The sequence below is a fragment of the Cherax quadricarinatus genome, chromosome 4 (assembly GCF_038502225.1).
Source record: "Cherax quadricarinatus isolate ZL_2023a chromosome 4, ASM3850222v1, whole genome shotgun sequence".
Classification (NCBI taxonomy): Eukaryota; Metazoa; Arthropoda; class Malacostraca; order Decapoda; family Parastacidae; genus Cherax; species Cherax quadricarinatus.
In genome coordinates this window covers 7,086,483-7,106,734 of record NC_091295.1, presented here as the reverse complement: position 1 = coordinate 7,106,734, position 20,252 = coordinate 7,086,483, and the positions used below count along the sequence as shown (strand labels likewise).

The 20,252-nt window shown below is 38.7% G+C and overlaps 1 protein-coding gene across 2 annotated transcripts in view; it reads left to right on the top strand.

The window, feature by feature from the left end:
- The first annotated feature begins 6,005 nt into the window (after positions 1–6,005).
- The window catches only part of LOC128684224 (DNA helicase MCM9-like), a 259,723-nt gene continuing 245,476 nt past the window's right edge, over positions 6,006–20,252 (top strand). For both annotated transcript variants that reach the window (XM_070094149.1, XM_070094144.1), the window contains exons 1-4: positions 6,006–6,162; positions 11,251–11,347; positions 12,992–13,170; positions 16,937–17,103. In XM_070094149.1, the coding sequence (XP_069950250.1) occupies positions 6,117–6,162; positions 11,251–11,347; positions 12,992–13,170; positions 16,937–17,103 (489 nt within the window). In that variant the 5' untranslated portion in view covers positions 6,006–6,116. The remainder of the gene's footprint in view (positions 6,163–11,250; positions 11,348–12,991; positions 13,171–16,936; positions 17,104–20,252) is intronic.

Sequence of the window (20,252 nt, the reverse complement as noted above, 5' to 3'; positions counted from 1 at the left end):
AACATGATTACTGATGCACACATGAATAAAGACCACCTACTACTAACAGGTGATTTCAACATAAACATACTACACGACCAGGACCCACAAGTAACCAAATTCACAAACACAAAGAGTAACTGCCTGTTGCTACTAGCAATATCTAAACCTACAAGAATCTCCGAGACAAGCATCTCCTTAATAGACCACATCTGGACAAACACCATATCTCCTTTAAAATCAGGCATAATCACAGACAACACTACAGACCACTACCCAACCTTTCTCATAACTAATCTGGGCAAACTGCCACAAGAAATTACTAAAGTAACCTTCAGACTACATAAAGAGACAGCAGTTAACAACTTTATAGCAGCTACGAATAACATCGATTGGCAAAATGAGCTTGAAACATATACAGATATGAATGAATGTATAAATAATTTTCTAAAAAAAAGCCCAAAGCCTCTATAACAAACATTGCCCCCAAAAAACTAAACAGATTACAGCAAAGAGACTGAATAATCCCTGGCTAACACCAAGCATCCTCAAATCCATTAACACAAAGCACAAATATGAAAAACAGTATAGAATGGGTCAAATAACTAGAGAACAGTCTAAACGTTACTCGTCAGCACTTTCCAGCCTGATAAGAAGATCTAAAAAATTGTATTATGAAAATAGACTACATAACATCGAAGGTGATATGAAAAAAACCTGGAAACTCTATCTGAAATTCTTGGAACTAGAAAGTTATCCAAAAACAAAACAATCAAACTAACAAAATCAGATGAACCCCTACTCACACCAACTGAAACAGCAAACAGACTCAATATTTTCTTCACCATAGGTAAAAATCTAGCGAACAAAATACCAAGCGTAAACACCCGTCCATCAGACTACCTCATAGGTACCTACCCAAATACACTGTTCTTAGCTCCAACCAACCCCATAGAAGTTACACTCATCATAAACACCCTTAAAAACAAGGCAGGAAACATAAACAGCTTGCCTGCTTTTATGTACAAAAAGCTTCTCAAGTATTGTCACCAATTATTGCAACGCTCTTTAACAAATCCATTGAATCAGCTACCTTCCCAACAATCCTCAAAATAGCGAGTCACTCCGATCCATAAATGAGGTGTCCAAGCTGACTTGAATAATTTTTTATTATTATCACACTGGCCGATTCCCACCAAGGCAGGGTGGCCCGAAAAAGAAAAACTTTCACCATCATTCACTCCATCACTGTCTTGCCAGAAGGGTGCTTTACACTACAGTTTTTAAACTGCAACATTAACACCCCTCCTTCAGAGTGCAGGCACTGTACTTCCCATCTCCAGGACTCAAGTCCGGCCTGCCGGTTTCCCTGAATCCCTTCATAAATGTTACTTTGCTCACACTCCAACAGCACGTCAAGTATTAAAAATCATTTGTCTCCATTCACTCCTATCAAACACGCTCACGCATGCCTGCTGGAAGTCCAAGCCCCTCGCACACAAAACCTCCTTTACCCCCTCCCTCCAACCCTTCCTAGGCCGACCCCTACCCCGCCTTCCTTCCACTACAGACTGATACACTCTTGAAGTTATTCTGTTTCGCTCCATTCTCTCTACATGTCCGAACCACCTCAACAACCCTTCCTCAGCCCTCTGGACAACAGTTTTGGTAATCCCGCACCTCCTCCTAACTTCCAAACTACGAATTCTCTGCATTATATTCACACCACACATTGCCCTCAGACATGACATCTCCACTGCCTCCAGCCTTCTCCTCGCTGCAACATTCATCACCCATGCTTCACACCCATATAAGAGCGTTGGTAAAACTATACTCTCATACATTCCCCTCTTTGCCTCCAAGGACAAAGTTCTCTGTCTCCACAGACTCCTAAGTGCACCACTCACTCTTTTTCCCTCATCAATTCTATGATTCACCTCATCTTTCATAGACCCATCCGCTGACACGTCCACTCCCAAATATCTGAATACGTTCACCTCCTCCATACTCTCTCCCTCCAATCTGATATTCAATCTTTCATCACCTAATCTTTTTGTTATCCTCATAACCTTATTCTTTCCTGTATTCACCTTTAATTTTCTTCTTTTGCACACCCTACCAAATTCATCCACCAATCTCTGCAGCTTCTCTTCAGAATCTCCCAAGAGCACAGTGTCATCAGCAAAGAGCAGCTGTGACAACTCCCACCCTGTGTGTGATTCTTTATCTTTTAACTCCACGCCTCTTGCCAAGACCCTCGCATTTACTTCTCTTACAACCCCATCTATAAATATATTAAACAACCACGGTGACATCACACATCCTTGTCTAAGGCCTACTTTTACTGGGAAAAAATTTCCCTCTTTTCTACATACTCTAACTTGAGCCTCACTATCCTCGTAAAAACTCTTCACTGCTTTCAGTAACCTACCTCCTACACCATACACTTGCAACATCTGCCACATTGCCCCCCTATCCACCCTGTCATACGCCTTTTCCAAATCCATAAATGCCACAAAGACCTCTTTAGCCTTATCTAAATACTGTTCACTTATATGTTTCACTGTAAACACCTGGTCCACACACCCCCTACCTTTCCTAAAGCCTCCTTGTTCATCTGCTATCCTATTCTCCGTCTTACTCTTAATTCTTTCAATTATAACTCTACCATACACTTTACCAGGTACACTCAACAGACTTATCCCCCTATAATTTTTGCACTCTCTTTTATCCCCTTTGCCTTTATACAAAGGAACTATGCATGCTCTCTGCCAATCCCTAGGTACCTTACCCTCTTCCATACATTTATTAAATAATTGCACCAACCACTCCAAAACTATATCCCCACCTGCTTTTAACATTTCTATCTTTATCCCATCAATCCCGGCTGCCTTACCCCCTTTCATTTTACCTACTGCCTCACGAACTTCCCCCACACTCACAACTGGCTCTTCCTCACTCCTACAAGATGTTATTCCTCCTTGCCCTATACACGAAATCACAGCTTCCCTATCTTCATCAACATTTAACAATTCCTCAAAATATTCCCTCCATCTTCCCAATACCTCTAACTCTCCATTTAATAACTCTCCTCTCCTATTTTTAACTGACAAATCCATTTGTTCTCTAGGCTTTCTTAACTTGTTAATCTCACTCCAAAACTTTTTCTTATTTTCAACAAAATTTGTTGATAACAGCTCACCCACTCTCTCATTTGCTCTCTTTTTACATTGCTTCACCACTCTCTTAACCTCTCTCTTTTTCTCCATATACTCTTCCCTCCTTGCATCACTTCTACTTTGTAAAAACTTCTCATATGCTAACTTTTTCTCCCTTACTACTCTCTTTACATCATCATTCCACCAATCGCTCCTCTTCCCTCCTGCACCCACTTTCCTGTAACCACAAACTTCTGCTGAACACTCTAACACTACATTTTTAAACCTACCCCATTCCTCTTCGACCCCATTGCCTATGCTCTCATTAGCCCATCTATCCTCCAATAGCTGTTTATATCTTACCCTAACTGCCTCCTCTTTTAGTTTATAAACCTTCACCTCTCTCTTCCCTGATGCTTCTATTCTCCTTGTATCCCATCTACCTTTTACTCTCAGTGTAGCTACAACTAGAAAGTGATCTGATATATCTGTGGCCCCTCGATAAACATGTACATCCTGAAGTCTACTCAACAGTCTTTTATCTACTAATACATAATCCAACAAACTACTGTCATTTCGCCCTACATCATATCGTGTATACTTATTTATCCTCTTTTTCTTAAAATATGTATTACCTATAACTAAACCCCTTTCTATACAAAGTTCAATCAAAGGGCTCCCATTATCATTTACACCTGGCACCCCAAACTTACCTACCACACCCTCTCTAAAAGTTTCTCCTACTTTAGCATTCAGGTCCCCTACCACAATTACTCTCTCACTTGGTTCAAAGGCTCCTATACATTCACTTAACATCTCCCAAAATCTCTCTCTCTCCTCTGCATTCCTCTCTTCTCCAGGTGCATACACGCTTATTATGACCCACTTCTCGCATCCAACCTTTACTTTAATCCACATAATTCTCGAATTTACACATTCATATTCTCTTTTCTCCTTCCATAACTGATCATTTAACATTACTGCTACCCCTTCCTTTGCTCTAACTCTCTCAGATACTCCAGATTTAATCCCATTTATTTCCCCCCACTGAAACTCTCCTACCCCCTTCAGCTTTGTTTCGCTTAGAGCCAGGACATCCAACTTCTTTTCATTCATAACATCAGCAATCATCTGTTTCTTGTCATCCGCACTACATCCACGCACATTTAAACAACCCAGTTTTATAAAGTTTTTCTTCTCTTGAATAACTATAGACCAATATCTAATTTACCACTGCTCTTTAAAATCTTTGAAAATTAATGCATAGACGGATCTATTCCTACCTCGTCTCACACAACATATTAAACCCTTGTCAGTTTGAATTCAGGAATAATAAAAGCATGAATGATGTTATCATACACATGCTAGAACTAATATTTACCGCACTCGAAAAGAAAGAAGTCCCGCTGGGCATTTTCATTGATTTACGTAAAGCTTTCGATACAGTCGACCATGAACTGCTGTACTCCAAATTAACGCACTGTGGTATCAGAGGCCACTCCCTAAACTACCTAAAATCATACCTTAGTAACAGAACTCAATATGTGTATGCAAATGATGATGACTAATAAACTTACCCTGAATACTGATAAAACCTATTTCATTCAGTTTGGAAACAAAGCTGCAAATGATCCGATTAACATAACGCTAAGTGGATCATCAGTCACAAGACTCACAGAGGGAAAATTCCTAGGTATCCACCTTGACAGTAGCCTTAAGTTCCGGACACACATACAACAAATCACCAAGAAAATTTCCAAGACTATCAAAGATAAGGTACTATGTTCCACAATCAGCTCTCCTGGCAATGTACCATACACTCATATACCCTTATCTTACATATGGGATTTGTGCATGGGGATCAACAGCATCCAGCCACCTAACACCCCTTATAACCCAGCAAAAGGCAGCAGTAAGAATGATAACAAATTCCCACTCCAGCCAACATGCTCCACCAATTTTCAAAAGTCTGAATCTGCTCACCATTAAGAACATCCATACTTATTCATGTGCCTACTACATACACAGAACAATACACGCAAATATAAACCCTCCACTCAAACTTCTCCTCACCAGCCTAAACAGGATACATGACCACAACACAAGACACAGATCTCTTTTTGATATACCTCGTGTCCATATCACACTGTGTAAAAACTCTATGCACATAAAGGGCCCCAAAATATGGAATTCATTACCAGAAAATATTAAAGTAACCCAGTCTGAAAAACAATTTAAGACTTCTCAAAAGCCACTTAATCGCCCTAGACTTACCTCATAATTTGTAATATTTTACATTTAAGAATAAAACTAAGTATGCCCGAAATACCCAGCCATGCTAAGCGTTCTAGTGGTACACTCTGTAATCTCAATTTTACTACATGTTAAACCAAACAATAACCAAATTTCTGTAAACTCAGCATTGTAATCCTTATAGAGAATAAACTTTGAATTTGAATTTGAATTTGACTAAATGCTAAATACTCAGTACACACTTACTCACCTATGTACTCCCACATAATAATTGAAACAATCACTTTGAACCTTTTATCCATTGTTGACAGGAATATAATTGAACAACTGTTTTTCACAAAAAGCATTTTAGACTATATGAATATATCCTTTGTCTTATACAAAATTAATAATCTACTGTTCAACTATGAAATAATTACTGTCCTACTGTACAACTGTGATAAAATCCTTAGTGTTAAGTAGTCTGTAAGCCAATAATGTTAAGTTGGCCCATAATGCCTAGGCATAATAGAGGCTCTCTTTGCATTGCAACCCACTATTGTAAATATAAAATCTCAATGTACTTTTGCATAGACATAAAATAAATAAATAAATGAATAAATACCATGGAGAAACCAGACTGGATACGGCGTAGCTGTCAGTGGCCCTGATAAACCATCAACAACAACAACAACATGTGTCTCATGGTTGAAGTTACATCAGCTTAACATTATATATGTTGATACAATGGCAACAGATGAAACCATCTGTACGAAGAAAATTCGTGCCAAAGGTATGTATTAGTTACGTTATTTTGTTTCAACGTAAGTATTTATTGTTTGTTTCAGCATAAATATTTAAACGGCCTCAAAGCACAAACAACTCATAACATTCAACATTAACGTTGCACTGTACATTTATTGATATTAAAATCCTTAAGAATAATTCAGCTAAAGTTTTTAAAGCTTCATCACAATATTTCAGCTTGAGTGTTGTTTATATCAGCTACATGAATATAAATCTCGAGTGTAAAATACTATAAAAATAATGTGAGATTTGAAGATTAATATTTATCATATATACCCATAGTATGAGGCAATAGTTAGAATAATACATAGTGGGTCCAGGGACTAGAGCTCTTGTGTTATCATAGGTAAAGAAGTTAGTAGTAATGAACTATTTGCTAATTAATGATCTAACAGTTGTAATGTGTTGTTTATATTCACATAAATTCACTCACAAAAACATTACAATGTTGCTTATATGCAGGTTTATTTTTTTTCATTAACAAAGTTCTTGTCTACCAGCGAGACAACGATCATAAAACACATGACACATGAAACACATGACACATGAAACACATGACACATGTAACACATGACATATGTAACATGTAACACATGACACATGAAACACATGACACATGAAACACATGACACATGTAACACATGACACATGTAACACATGACATATGTAACACGTAACACGTGTAACACATAACACATGAAACACATGACACATGAAACACATAAATCATGAAACACATGATGCATGAAATGCATAAAACATATGAAATACATGAAGTTTAAATCATACAAAAACACATAAAACGTATGACATAAATGATACACATGAAACACATAAAACATATGAAACACATGAAACACTTGAAACACATGACACATGAAACACTTGAAACACATGACACATGAGACACTTGAAACACATGACACACATGAGACACTTGAAACACATGACACACATGAGACACTTGAAACACATGACACACATGAAACACTTGAAACACATGACACACATGAGACACTTGAAACACATGACACACATGAAACACTTGAAACACATGACACACTTGAAACACATGACACACATGAGACACTTGAAACACATGACACACATGAGACACTTGAAACACATGACACATGAAACACTTGAAACACATGACACATGAAACACTTGAAACACATTACACACATGAGACACTTGAAACACATGACACACATGAAACACTTGAAACACATGACACACATGAAACACTTGAAACACATGACACACATGAGACACTTGAAACACATGACACATGAGACACTTGAAACACATGACACACATGAGACACTTGACACACATGACACACATGAAACACTTGAAACACATGACACACATGAAACACTTGAAACACATGACATACATGAGACACTTGAAACACATGACACATGAGACACTTGAAACACATGACACATGAGACACTTGAAACACATGACACACATGAGACACTTGAAACACATGACACACATGAGACACTTGAAACACATGACACACATGAGACACTTGAAACACATGACACACATGAGACACTTGAAACACATGAAACACATGAGACACTTAAAACACATGAAACACATGACACATATGAAACACCTGATACACAAACACATGACACACATGAAACACATGACACATGAGACACTTAAAACACATGAAACACATGACACATATGAAACACCTGATACACAAACACATGACACCTGAAACACATGACACACATGAAACACATGACACACATGAAACACATGACACACATGAAACACATGACACACATGACACACATGAAACATATGACACATGAAACACATGACACATGTTGAGAAATGGTTTACTAGCTAAGGTTAAAGTTTTAATATAGGGAAAACTTATCTGATAAGACAGCTATCGCCCACACAGCCGCCCGTGCAGGCAAGGTCTTGAGAAGCTGTCTTGACCACTTCTCAACAGCTTGAAATAGAGTATATTATGTATGATTATAAATTACCCCTAGGGGGTGTTATGTCAGCATATATCAGACACTGATTCCTGATGACACTTACTTGTGTGGACTCAAAGGTCCACTTATCACCGGGGTTTATGATAAGTGACTAACTCGTAACTTATCCTCAACTGCACAGTCAATAGTAGTACATCACGAGTTAGTACACTTACCTGGGTATATGTATCTGACCCGTAGTTACTCCCGGATATCCGATGTGTTGATTGAAGAATAGTGTTCTTTGAAGACTGTCGCACTACACTCTGTTGGATCGCAACACTTGTTGTTACACTGTTCATCAATAATTGTTCACACCATAATGTCATTAAAGAAGCTCATCACACTTCTCTGTAAGTGTTTATTGAGATTCTTTTGTGTTCTTTGTTGGTTATCCCGGCACGTCAATATCTCTCTCAGTAGAGTCAAAAGTAATCTGCCTCACAGCGTCCTACGCTGCTGCAGTGCCCCTAGAACATAAAGGAAAAGCTGACCTAGTACTTTTTTCTTCCTTGCCAAACTTCCTCCATGAAGCAAAGCAGAATGCTTGATTCTTGCTGTCTTAAACATAGACACTATCTTTATCATGGTAATAAAGTGGGAGCAGGATTTTCCTTAATTGTCCTGCTAAGGTAAGAGATGGACTGTCTCTTATTAACTACACTTTGCAACACTGGACTCTTGCAAGGAGCGGCGGTTGCTTGACCACGTCACATACTCGTATTGCATCTGGGATCAATTACTTGCTGTAGCACTAAACAAGATATTTGCCCCTTCTGAGAGGGCTGAGCCCCTCAGGACTGAAAGGGGCTGAAGGGGGCTGATACCCCCCTCCTGGAGAAAATTTCTCCACAACACATGAAACTCTTGAAACATATGAAACACATGACACATGAAATATGTGAAGCACTTGTAACACATGACACACATGAAAAACTTGAAACACATGACACACATGAAACACATGACACACATGAAACACATGACACATGAAACACATGAAATACATTTACTGTGATTCATTCACAGTTTGGATGTTCTTCCTTCAGTGTTCAAACACTGTACATCCTTCAGTGTTCAAACACTGTACATCCTTCAGTGTTCATACACTGTACCTCCTTCAGTGTTCATACACTGTACCTCCTTCAGTGTTCAAACACTGTACATCCTTCAGTGCTCATACAATGTACATACTTCAGTGTTCAAACATTGTACCTCCTTCAGTGTTCATACACTGTACCTCCTTCAGTGTTCAAACACTGTACCTCCTTCAGTGTTCAAACACTGTACATCCTTCAGTGTTCACACAATGTACATTCTTCAGTGTTCAAACACTGTACCTCCTTCATTGTTCAAACACTGTACATCCTTCAGTGTTCATACACTGTACCTCCTTCAGTGCTCAAACACTGTACCTCCTTCAGTGTTCATACACTGTACCTCCTTCAATGTTCAAACACTGTACCTCCTTCAGTGTTCAAACACTGTACCTCCTTCAGTGTTCATACACTGTACCTCCTTCAGTGTTCATACACTGTACCTCCTTCAATGTTCAAACACTGTACCTCCTTCAGTGTTCATACATTGTGCCTCCTTCAGTGTTCAAACACTGTACCTCCTTCAGTGTTCATACACTATACCTCCTTCAGTGTTCATACACTGTACCTCCTTCAGTGTTCATACGCTGTACCTCCTTCAGTGTTCAAACACTGTACCTCCTTCAGTGTTCAAACGCTGTACCTCCGGCTTTCAAACACTGTAAGTCCTTCAGTGTTCATACACTGTATCTCCTTCACCTGGAGACCTGGAGTTTACCTGGAGAGAGTTCTGGGGGTCAATGCCCCTGCGGCCCGGTCTGTGACCAGGCCTCATGGTGGATCATTTGTCCCGAATGCGGCCATCTGGTCCGTCTGGCCTGAGTGCCTCAGCTGAGCTAGTGTGACATTGTTTACAAGCCAGGGCGGAAGGTTGCACGCATACATTCGATAAATTTTGTATTATTCCAGTGTTTTTAGTGCTTGTAACTGCTAAATAGGCCACCATGGGCTTATCGAGAACACCGAGAAACTATTAACCCCAGAGGGTTAGCCACCCAGGATAATTCAAGAAAGTCACTGTGTCATCGAGGACTGTCTGACTTATTTCCATTGGGGTCCTTAATCTTGTCCCCCAGAATGTGACTCACACCAGTCGACTAACACCCAGGCGAACAGGAAAAAATGCCTGGAACTAGTGCTCATATTGGTGAATTTAAAGCCAGCAAAGGTTGGTTTCAGATATTTAAGAATTGTAGTGGCATACACAGTGTGATGAGGCCTGTTCTGGAAGAAAATGCCGAACAGGACCTACATTACTCAGGAGGAAAAGACACTCCCAGGACACAAACAGTGTCTTATCACTCATCACCACATCTTCAATAAAGGTAAGTGTCGTTTATTCTTCATTTAGTACACTAGCACATGCACAATATATATTGTGCATGTATCCTTCTTTTTGTGTGTAGGAAAATGTATATTTCATGTGGTAATTTTTTTTTTTCATACTTTTGGGTGTCTTGAACGGATTAATTTGATTTCCATTACAGTGGACCCCCGGTTAACGAACTTTTTTCATTCCAGTAGTATGTTCAGGTGCCAGTACTGACCGAATTTTTTCCCATAAGGAATATTGTGAAGTAGATTAGTCCATTTCAGACCCCCAAACATACACGTACAAACGCACTTACATAAATACACTTACATAATTGGTCGCATTTGGAGGTGATCGTTAAGCGGGGGTCCACTGTATTTCTTATGGGGAAAATTAATTCGACTTAGGATAATTTCGTCTTACGGTGTGCTCTCTGAAACTGATTAATATCGTAAGCCGGGGGCCACTGTACTGTATATCCAACATCTTGATGTTTGATATTATACTGTACTCTAATGTATGTCATTGCTGCAGTTGATGCATATGGCATTTCTTTTATAATCATTTAGTTCTTTGTATTATTGGGAGAAGTTTGTTCAGGTTATATTATACTATTAATTACCATCATATCTTAGATGTTAAGTTTTTCCACAGATGTATTTGAAGGTTACTTTGTGAAGCATCACCATGATGATATTCTCAGAGTGTTGCAAGCTCAAGTTGAAGAAGATCACTACTCTGTTATTATAAAGTAAGTGTCAACTGGTGATCATGTTGAATACCACTTTATTATTATTATTATATAAAGTGTCAGCTGATGATCGTGTTGAATTCCACTTTATTATTATTGTATAAAGTAAGTGTCAACTGATTTACAAGTTGAATACCACTACATGAATATATGTGTGTGAACGTGTTATATAGGAGTGAATGGAGATGAATGGTTTTTGGGACCTGACGAGCTGTTGGAGTGTGATCAGGGTAATATTTTGTGAAGGGATGCAGGGAAACCGGTTAGCTGGACTTGAGTCCTGGAAATGGGAAGTACAATGCCTGCACTCTAAAGGAGGGGTTTGGGATATTGGCAGTTTGGAGGTTGACGTTTAACCCTTTCAGGGTCGAGAGGCCCTCTCCTGAACTTGTTCTCAGGGTCAAAAATTTTTTCGGAAAAAAAAAATTATTTTTACTTATGAAAAGATAGAGAATCTTTTCCCGATCATAATGACATCAAAAGTATGAAATTTGATGGAAAGCTTATGGAATTATGCTCTTGCGAAGTTAGTAGTCTCGGCGATGTTTATGCATTGGCGATTTTGCCCACTTTGAGCCCTATTTTTGGCCAATTCCAGTGTACTAGTCAACAAAAATCATAACTATTTCGCTAGATCTCTATTTTTTTATCGAATGAGTACAAGAAACCACCCATTTACTGATTTCAACTATCAATAAAGTGGTCAGAAATTAGCAATTTTGCCAGTTTCACACAAATTTCAAAAGATGCCAATTTCCAAATAGGGTCCAGAATAAACAAGACAGACATTCCTGGCACTAAAATAATATTTTTTCTGTTCATTAGTAACGTCCCCAGGCCCCTCTTACATTTCTTTTGCTTTTCACTTTGAGTTTTTCTCACAAAAATAGAAGATTTACTGTTATGAAGACTGCTGCATTAGTGTAGAAATGGTATAAATAATATCAGCGCACTTGTGAAAGAATATTAGACTCACCAGTTGACGTGTATTGGATGCGTGGCATGATTTGTTTACTTTTGAACTTTGGTAAAAATCGAACATTTCTGCTACTTTGAGCTCAATTTCAAGGTACTTTTCATTGTGAAACCAATCAAAATCATTTCTATTTCTGTAATATGTCTTCCATTCTATAAAATGAGACCAGGAAAACTAGAAAACAACCATAAATACCATACAAAAATACAGTGCAAAGTCGCTGTTTTAAACCAAAAACACAGTGAAAGTTTTTTTTTTTCCCATTACACACTGTGTGCTGCAGGATTTTTTTTATACTGCGCACACTGAGCACATAGACCCATTCTTTCATATGTAGGCCTACCAGCTTTCTCTCGCTAGATTTGAAGGCGCTAGAATTTATGCGTACTAGTACGTTAATATCCCTGGTGCGTAAGCCGAAAACCCTGTAAGGGTTAAACTGTCGTATCTGAGCGCCTTTGCAAAGACCGTGATTATGTACGAGTGAGGTGAAAGTGTTGAATAATGATGAAAGCATTTTCTTTTTGGGGATTTTCTTTCTTTTTGGGCCACCCTGCTTCGGTGGGAGACGACCGACATGTTGAATAAAAAGATAAAGTAAGTGCCAACTGATTAATGAGTTGAATACCAATGTGTTATTTTTATATTCTAACTATTTTTTTTTTCAGTTTTGTGACTCTGTTTGAAGAACATGTGGAGGTGGCTGAGTCCTTATTAGCATCACCAGTGAAGCTTCTGCCAGTACTGGATGCTGGCCTGGTTGGTGCTGCCACCAGGGTCATGGAAGAAGCTGCACCTGGCAACCAATCCCTCACCATGAAAATCAATATTCATGCTAGAATTACTGGTAAAGTGTTCATTAAAGTTAATATGATAATAGTGTTACCTCCTCCTATAATGTATTGTGGGCAGCAAGAGTAGTGATGAGGTAAAGATGATGTAGTCAGTCCATCAACCTTGGAGAGGTGGTTTGGGGTGGTCAGTCCCTCAGTCTAAAGAGGAGTTTGCCTGACAAGGGCCAGTAGGCTTGTTGCAGTGCCCCATAGTTCTTGCCTTGCCACCTTCATAATCTTTGTCATCATCATCATCATCATCTTTTCTTCATCTTCTTATAATACAGTAGAATAACAGTTGAGCATAGGCATCCTGATGATGAGGATATCTGCATATTTGTCTTGTTTTCATTATACTTCATAGCATTATCAACATAGTGATTTTTATCACAGTGTAGCTTACTTTACCTTTTATTTAAATGTTATTCTGATTTCTTTCTTTTATAGAATAAATTTCATTAACCCTTAAACTGTCCAAGCGTAGATCTATGTTTATGTGTGTAGCGCTCCGACCTTTATTTTGTCCATTTGAAAGCATGTAAAAAAACGTAGATCTACGTTCGGACCTCTGCGCACGTGCATGTAGATCTATGTGTGGACAGTTTAAGGGTTAAATAGTCACACTCATACTGCCCACTGCAGTACAGTGGACCCTCGACTAGCGATGCCATCGATTAACGATAAATCTGACTAGCGATACATTTTATCACAAAAATTTTGCCTCGATTAGCGCTAAAAATCTCGACCAACACTATTCGTTCCATCTGAGACGCATCCACTTCTGGCCAGTGTTTACAAGCCAGCCAGCCACCGTGGTCGCTTCCAAGCATACAATCGGAACATTTCATATTATCACAGCCTTTTTAGTGATTGCACCTGCAAAATAAGTCACCATGGGCCCCAAGAAAGCTTCTAGTGCCAACCCTACAGCAAAAAGGGTGAGAATTACTATGGATATGAAGAAAGAGATCATTGCTAAGTATGAAAGTGGAGTGCGTGTCTCCGAGCTGGCCAGGCTGTACACAAAACCCCAATCAACCATCGCTACTATTGTGGCCAAGAAAACGGCAATCAAGGAAGCTGTTCTTGCCAAAGGTGCAACTATGTTTTCGAAACTGAGATCGCAAGTGATAGAAGATGTTGAGAGACTGTTATTGGTATGGATAAACGAAAAACAGATAGCAGGAGATAGCATCTCTCAAGCAATCATATGTGAAAAGGCTAGGAAGTTGCATGACGATTTAATTAGAAAAATGCCAGCAACTAGTGGTGATGTGAGTGAATTTAAGGCCAGCAAAGGTTGGTTTGAGAGATTTAAGAATCGTAGTGGCATACATAGGTGAGGCTGCCAGTTTGGACCAAAAATCAGCTGAAAAATATGTGCAGGAATTCAAGGAGTACATAGACAGTGAAGGACTGAAACCTGAACAAGTGTTTAATGGTGACATTGACAATGTTGTGAACCACTTTAGGAAAGTCATAAAGGAACGAGAGGTACAGGTAACTATGGACAGATATGTTGTGCGACAGAAGTCCAGTGACTCTGAAGCTGGTCCTAGTGGCATTAAAAGAACAAGGGAAGTAACCCCAGAAAAAGACTTGCTGCCTCAAGTGCTAATGGAAGGGGATTCCCCTTCTAAACACTAACACCTCTCCCCTCCTCCCATCCCATCAATCATCACCAGATCTTCAATAAAGGTAAGTGTCATGTAACTGTGCATGTAATGTTCAGTTTGTGTGTATTAAAATTAATATTTCATGTGGTAAATTTTTTTTTTTTCAATACTTTTGGGTGTCTTGCACGGATTAATTTGATTTCCATTATTTCTTATGGGGAAAATTAACTTGACTAACGATAATTTTGACTAACGATGAGCTCTCAGGAACAGATTAATATCGCTGGTTGAGGGTCCACTGTATTATGGAAGTTCAGTATTGTATTTTTTAACACTCTGGCCATCACCCACCTAGGTAGGGCGAGTTAAAGAAGAAACACTTTCACCATCACTCTATCACTGTTTTGCCACAGGTGTGCCAGTACCCATCAGACTGCCCATATCAGACTGCCCCATCAGACTGCCCATATCAGACTGCCCCATCAGACTGCCCCATCAGACTGCCCATATCAGACTGCCCCATCAGACTGCACATATCCCCACCTCTTCTTCAGAGTACAGGCACTGTACTTGTACTGTACTTTTATTGTATTTTATAATTAATTTGATGCCTGATGCTCAATTTTTTTAGTAATTTTCAGTTGGAAACATCAATAATGTCATTTTCAAAATGAGGTTTTTGCCCTAGCGTCTCCACAACTCTCGTTCTCCATTTGTCATTTCAGTATGTTTGATCAAATAAATTAATCCTTGGAAAGATGCAGATAGTTTAGAAAAAAATGTTTCATAAAGTTTATGATCTATATTTTCTGTTTACACAGATATACCTTTATCTTACCTTAATGTAAGCAAAAGTTCAATATATTAGAGTAGCCAAGTTGATGACTGGTGTTTTGTGACTCAGTGAGAGCTCTCTCTAGTACAGTGGAACCTCGGTATGCGACCTTAATTCAGTCCAGAAGACTGTTTGAGTGCCGCTCCGTTTGAGTATCGAACAAGTTTTTCCCATCTAATTTTCTGTTTGGTGACTTATTTATACAAATAATACAAAAAAAAAGAAGCAAAAAATGTGAAGAAACACAAAATAGTTTACAGCAAAGTTCTGCCAGGTCATATTTTTTTGGTCGAGTGCTGAGCTTTGTTCGAGTAGGGAGCTGGTCGTATACCAAGGTTCCACTGTATAGTGTGGATAGTACTGTCACTCTTGTGTAGACAGTCATGTCATTTTTGTGTAAACAGTTCTGTCATTATTGTGTAGACAGTACTTTCCTTGTGTAGATGGTACTGTCATTGCTGTGTACACAGTAGTCATTATTGTGTAGACAGTAATGTTTTTGTTGCATAAATGGTAATGTTTTTGTTGCATAGACAGTAATGTTTTTATTGTATAGACAGTAATGTTTTTGTTGTATAGACAGTAATATTTTTGTTGTATAGACAGTAATTTTTTGTTGTATAGACAGTAATGTTTTTATTGTATAGACAGTAATGTTTTTGTTGTATAGACAGTAATGTTTTTGTTGCATAGACAGTAATGTTTTTATTGTATAGACAGTAATGTTTTTATTGTATAGACAGTAATGTTTTTGTTGTATAGACAGTAATGTTTTTGTTGTATAGACAGTAATTTTTTGTTGCATAGACAGCACTGTCCTTGTTGTATAGATAGTGCAGGTCAGCTATCACTAATCCGGCAATCAGTTATCTGGTTCCATCAGTAATCTGGCACTAATTTCGAATGGCATAATTTCAAATTTCATCATTACACTGACTCAAATTTCATCATTATACTGACTCAGAAATTGTGGAGATGATTGTAAATTCACAGCAGCAAGCCATTGGAGGAGAAAGCAGTGATGAAAATGAGGAAGATATAGCAGAAAGTAGGTTAATTGAGTGTATTCTAACCAAACCACTCTGTTAGTACTGTATTTTATACCATAAGGTTTAAGATAAACACTGTGTACAACACAAACAGTTGTTTATTTCCCAGAAATTTGGCATAACAAACATGGTTGTAAGTTGAGTGGTAGTGTGTCGAGCAGGTTGTAAGTTGGATGGTAGGTGTATTTAACACTATGTATGATAATTGTACTTATGTGTACCTTGCCTAAATAAACTTTACTAGAGAACATTATTACATACTGTATTTTTAATGTTACAGGGCTACCAACTTGTCCAGAACTGTATCGTCATGCTGTACCTCGTACATGTGATGTGGGACACCTGTTGTGTGTTTCTGGGACGGTGGTTCGTACAACAGCTGGTAAAATGCTTGAATACCAGAAGGAATTCATATGTACTAAATGTAAACATGTTTTTAATGTCAAGGTAAAAGTCTGAATTTTGTATTCTAAAGTTATGTTAATGACATGCTTGGAATTCACAGAATGGGTTGCATGATAGATTATGCCATACAGTAAGCACTTTCTTATTGTGAGACTTATATTCCTGGAAAATTTATGAATGGAGAATTTAGGAATATGGATATCTTGATTTACTTGGAAAACAGCCCATCCATGGATGTATGACTTGAAAAAGTGAATACATGTAAGATTATTTGACATTGTATTGTACCATCTGCTCAGTGGGTTACGGTTTCCCATTGGTACATCAAAAGTTTTTATTACCTTTATTTTATTTTATTTTTTTTAACAAGTTGGCTGTCTCCCACCGAGGCAGGGTGACCTAAAAAGAAAGAAAATCCCCAAAAAGAAAATACTTTCATCATCATTCAACACTTTCACTTTCACCTCACTCACACATAATCACTGTTTTTGCAGAGGTGCTCAGAATACAACAGTTTAGAAGCATATATGTATAAAGATACACAATATATCCTTCCAAACTGCCAATATCCCAAACACCTCCTTTAAAGTGCAGGCATTGTACTTCCCATTTTCAGGACTCAAGTCCGGCTATATAAAAATAACCGGTTTCCCTGAATCCCTTCACTAAATATTACCCTGCTCACACTCCAACAGCTTGTCAGGTCCCAAATACCATTTGTCTCTATTCGCTCCTATATAACACACTCATGCACGCTTGCTGGAAGTCCAAGCCCCTCACCCACAAAACCTTTACCCCCTCCCTCCAACCTTTTCGAGGACAACCCCTACCCTGCCTTCCTTCCCCTACAAATTTATATGCTCTCCATGTCATTCTGCTTTGATCCATTCTTTCTAAATGACCAAACCACCTCAACAACCCCTCTTCAACCCTCTGACTAATACTTTTATTAACTCCACACTTTCTCCTAATTTTCACACTCCGAATTTTCTGCATAATATTCACACCACACATTGCCCCTAGACAGGACATCTCCACTGCCTCCAACCACCTCCTCGCTGCAGCATTTACAACCCAAGCTTCACACCCATATAAGAGTGTTGGTACTACTATACTTTCATACATTCCCTTCTTTGCCTCCATACATAACGTTTTTTGTCTCCACATATACCTCAACACACCACTCGCCTTTTTTCCTTCATCAATTGGCAACTACCCGAACACACTGTTCCTAGCTCCGACTAACCCAACTGAAGTCTCCCTTATTTTCAACAAACTAAAAAACAAGACAGGAGATTTAAATACCTTACCACCCATTATTTACAAAAAAGTGTCAGGTGCTATCACCAATCATTGCAACACTCTTTAACAAACCCACTGAATCCTCTACCTTTCCTACAGTTCTCAAAATAGCAAGGGTCACCCTGATCCATAAAGGAGGAGACCACACAGACTTGAATAACTTCTTCTTCTTTCAACAAACCGGCCGTATCCCACCGAGGCAGGGTGGCCCAAAAAGAAAAACAAAAGTTTCTCTTTTTAAATTTAGTAATTTATACGGGAGAAGGGGTTACTAGACCCTTGCTCCCGGCATTTTAGTCGCCTCTTACAACACGCATGGCTTACGGAGGAAGAGTTCTGTTCTACTTCCCCATGGAGATAAGAGGAAATAAACAAGAACAAGAACTAGAAAGAAAATAGAAGAAAACTCAGAGGGATATGTATATATATGCTTGTACATGTATGTGTAGTGTGCCCTAAGTGCAAGTAGAAGTAGCAAGATGTACCTGAAATCTTGCATGTTTATGAGAGAAAAAAGACACCAGCAATCCTACCATCATGTAAAATAATTACAGGCTTCTGTTTTACACTCACTTGGCAGGACGGTAGTACCTCCCTGGGCAGTTGCTGTCTACCAACCTACTACCTAGGACTTGAATAACTATAGGCCAATATCCAACTTACACCCTCTCTCTAAAATCTTTGAAAAATTAATCCATAAGCATATCTATTCCTACCTCATCTCCCACAACATACTCAACCCCTGTCAATTTGAGTTCAGGCCTAATAAAAATACTATTGATGCTATTATCCACATGCTAGAACATATTTATACAGCAATAGAGAAAAAAGAAGTCCCACTGGGGATCTTCATTGACTTTCGTAAAGCTTTCGATACAGTTGGCCACGACTTGCTCCATATAAAATTGTCGCACTATGGTATAAGAGGGCACTCCCTCAACTACCTAAAGTCATACCTCAGCAACAGAAGCCAGTATGTGTACACAATTACAGTTGGTGTCCCACAGGGAAGTGTCCTAGGCCCTCTTCTCTTTCTCATATACATAAATGACCTACCAAATGCATCGCAACTACTCAAACCCACACTATTTGCAGATGACACTACATACGTCTACTCTCACCCAAGCCCAGTCATGCTAGCCAATACTGTAAATACCGAATTACAGAAAATATCAACCTGGATGAGGACCAACAAACTTACTCTAAACATTTACTAAACCTACTACATTCAGTTTGGTAACAGAGCTGCAGATGTGTCTCTTAACATAATGATAAATGGATCACCTATCACAAAACTCTCAGAGGGAAAATTCCTAGGAATCCACCTTGATAATAGACTCAAATTTCAAACACATATACAACAAATTTCCAAAAAAATTTCCAAGACTGTAGGCATACTATCGAAGATATGGTACTATTTTCCACAGTCAGCCCCCACTCCCGAACACCGTAGCATTTACTTCTTTTACAACCCCATCTATAAATATATTAAACAACCATGGTGACATTACACATCCCTGTCTAAGATCTACTTTTACCGAGAAGTAGTCTCCCTCTCTTATACACACCCTAACCTAAGCGTCACTATCCTCATAAAAACTCTTGACAGCATTTAGTAACTTACCACCTATTCCATATACTTGCAACATCTGACACATTGCTCCTCTGTCCACTCTGTCATATGCCTTTTCTAAATCCATAAATGCAATAAAAATTTCCCTACCTTTATCTAAATATACTGTTCACATATATGCTTCAATGTAAACACTTGATCTACACATCCCCTACCCACTCTATAACCTCCTTGCTCATCTGCAATCCTACATTCTGTTTTACCTCTAATTCTTTCAATAATAACCCTACTGTATACTTTTCCTGGTATACTCAGT